Source organism: Cebus imitator, unplaced genomic scaffold (genome assembly GCF_001604975.1).
Source record: "Cebus imitator isolate Cc_AM_T3 unplaced genomic scaffold, Cebus_imitator-1.0 Scaffold1, whole genome shotgun sequence".
Lineage (NCBI taxonomy): Eukaryota > Metazoa > Chordata > Mammalia > Primates > Cebidae > Cebus > Cebus imitator.
In genome coordinates this window covers 1,690,667-1,693,757 of record NW_016107316.1, presented here as the reverse complement: position 1 = coordinate 1,693,757, position 3,091 = coordinate 1,690,667, and the positions used below count along the sequence as shown (strand labels likewise).

The 3,091-nt window shown below is 38.3% G+C and overlaps 1 protein-coding gene across 4 annotated transcripts in view; it reads right to left on the bottom strand.

The window, feature by feature from the left end:
• The window catches only part of TAF1B (TATA-box binding protein associated factor, RNA polymerase I subunit B), an 87,832-nt gene that overhangs the window by 57,884 nt on the left and 26,857 nt on the right, over nucleotides 1–3,091 (bottom strand). For 3 of the 4 annotated variants that reach the window (XM_017525332.2, XM_017525350.2, XM_017525340.2), the window contains exon 7: nucleotides 2,218–2,371. The exons of the other annotated variant lie outside the window; for it this stretch is intronic. In XM_017525332.2, coding sequence (XP_017380821.1) covers nucleotides 2,218–2,371 — 154 coding nt within the window. The remainder of the gene's footprint in view (nucleotides 1–2,217; nucleotides 2,372–3,091) is intronic. 4 annotated transcript variants of the gene reach the window in all.

The window sequence follows — 3,091 nt, the reverse complement described above, 5'->3', positions numbered from 1 at the left end:
CTAGGTACTGGGAATACAGTGGTGAAAAAAAAAAAAAAGAAGAAGAAATTTAAAAAGAAAAAAGAAGAATCCCCTGAAGGGCTTATTTTAAAGAGTTTCTGATTCAGAAGGTGTAGGATAGGTCTAAGAATTCTCATTTCAAACAAGTTCCCACGTGGTACTGAAGCTGTAAGTCAGGAGGCCACATTTTGAGAATGTATGGCTTAGAGCTTTCTGAGAGAAAAAGCAAAGAAGAAATATCAATTGTGACAGTCTCTTCTCCTATTGCCCCAAGCAACTAAGCTCTGTTCCCAAACTTGTATATTCCACAGTGTAAAACAAAAGCCCCCCAGCTAACTAGATTTAATCTCCTTGAAGGCATTTTAGAATTCCCCTTGGTGGGGGAGGAGAGGGAAAGAGAGAGAAGAGAAAAGACGAAGGGAGGTGGGTGGTATCCTACCCGCATTCTTCCAACCACATATAATATTCCACCTGAGAAGAATTTCAGGTAAATGTGACTTGTTGGATTTCTAGGAGAGTTCTGTTAGTCCCTTAGAGATTGTCCTGGGTAGGAGGGCTAGCCCCTTTATCTAGTTCTAATGACATGATTAAATTTATGTTTTTGTAAGATCCTTCTGGTTATCAGGAGGAAAATGGATAGAAATGACACAAGATTACAGACACAGAGCTGAGCTGGTAGACTGTTAGGCAATCCAGATGAGGGTAGAGAGGACAGAGAGAAAGGAAATGCAGAGTAGAATGGTTCTGTGAGTTTTTGGACATATAACTGAGAGGATATAATGACAAGCAGTGTACGAAGAGGGGAAAGGGTCAAGGATGATTCCTGGGCTTCCAGATAGACTGCAACAGGGTGGATGGCATTTACTAAGAAAGAGAACACTGGAGAAGGAGCTGGATCAAGGAGACAGATGATGAACCTCTAGTCATGCTGATTCTGAGATATCATAAAGACACCTAAGTAGCCGTGTCCAGCAGGCAGCTGTATCTATGACTCTATGGGTCTGGCCCTCAGTAGACAAGTCTGGGCTAGAGATATAAATCTGGGAGTCATCAGCATATAGTGGTAATTAAAGCCTTGGGAAAAGATGAGATCACCCAATGGGGGCATACAAAGCAAAATCAGTTTTTAAATCAATAGTAAAATTCACTGAATCATGGGCTATCTTCTTGTAGACTTAATCAGATACTAGGAAAGCATTTTTATTTGGTTGATGTGGCCAAATTCAAAGACGTTATCATCATTTACTGGAGACATTACATTTAATCAAAGGGGCTGTACCAATAATGATGATGATGGTGGTGATGATGAAAACAAAAACAACAATGATGAGCACTGAGTTCTTATTACACGCTGGCCACAGCTCTAAGTGCTTTCCATGTGGTACTAATTATTGAAAGTAGTTACAGCCCTCTGAGGTAGTTATTATTATTAGTCACATTTTACCAATGAGGAAACAAAAGCAGAGAGAAATTAAATGACTTACTCAAGGTCATATAATAAATAAGAGTCAGAGACAGGATTCAAACCCAACAGTTTGCTTCCTAATTTGTGCTCTTAAAAGCACTCTATACATTCATTAAACCTAAATATTACTATTCAGGACACATATAAAGCAAGGAGAAAAAAATTAACACATTAACAACTTTGGCACATCTATAAAATGAGAAACTCTTACACATAATACTGGAATGTATTCATTAACCAAAAAACCCTGTATTTATCCTGAGAAATATAAACGCTTACTATTTACATAACCCTTCCTTCCAACAGTTTTGTCTTCAACTTTTCCTTATAAACACAGATAACCTATTTCAGCTCTTAACAACAATGTATGCTTTTGTATAACTACAAATAACGATTTTGCTAATGTAAAGATCATCTGTTTATCTTTCTTGAGAAATAAAAATTATGTACTAATATTATTCAGGTACTTAAATGTCACTTTTCTCTTCAAACCATTATATTAAATAATTAACTTTCCAATAGCCCATGTATGGAAAGTACTATAATTTCCACTATATAAATAAGAAAAATCAAGAAGATAAATTACTAGCCCAGGGGGAATTGAATTTCAGAATCAGAATCCAGGCTACTCAACCTTTCCAGTTCCTTCCTCAAGTTAAGCCTTCTTACAAAAATAAAAATATTCAAAGTTTGTCTTCTTAGTTCATACAGTAACCAGCAAAAAACATTATCGTACAAGAGGTCCAGCTGACCTCAAAAGATCTGAAAGCGTTATTGCTTCTCTCTGCCAAAGTAGGGACAGATAACAGAAGGCAAGTGTCTGTGGCATGGTCATCTTCACGATTCCTTTCTCCTTTCGTTGTGAGTATTCAACTCCATCCAGAGATCCAGAGCAGACAGATGTTTCTTAGGAGATAAATGGAGATTTTTAAAAATCCAGGTAACTTATTTGGACAACAAATGAAAAACAACATAAAATCTAAACAGGCATTTTAAATATTGGCATGGTTTGGCTCTGCCCCCACCCAAATCTCATTTTAAACTGTAGTTCCCATAATTCCCATGTGTCATGGGAGGGACCTGGTGGGAAGTAACTGAATCATGGGAGCTGGTTTTATCCACGCTGTTCTCATGATAGTAAGTAAGTCTCAAGAGATCTGATGGTTTTATAAAGGGTAGTTCCCCTGCACATGCTCTTCTTGCCCACTGCCATGTAAGATGTGCCTTTTCTCCTCCTTCACCTTCCACCATGATTGTGAGTCCTCCCCAGCCATGTGGAACTGTGAGTCCATTAAAACTCTTTTTCTGTATAAATCACCCAGTCTCGGGTATTTCTTCATAGCAGTGTATGAAAACGGACTAATACAAGTATCTTAAAACTAGTTATAAAACCTTTACAAAGAACAATTTGGCAATAAAGTGCAATGAAGGATTAGAATAAAATCAGCCAAAAATGTAATCATGGGTTATCTGTGGGAATGGCATGGGACAGGATTCTAAAGAGGGATTTGGGCCCTGTGTAGTGGCTCACATCCGTGATCCTAGCGCTTTGGGAGGCTGAGGTGGGCGGATCACTTGAGGTCAGGAATTCAAAACCAGCCTGGCCAATATGGTGAAACCTCATCT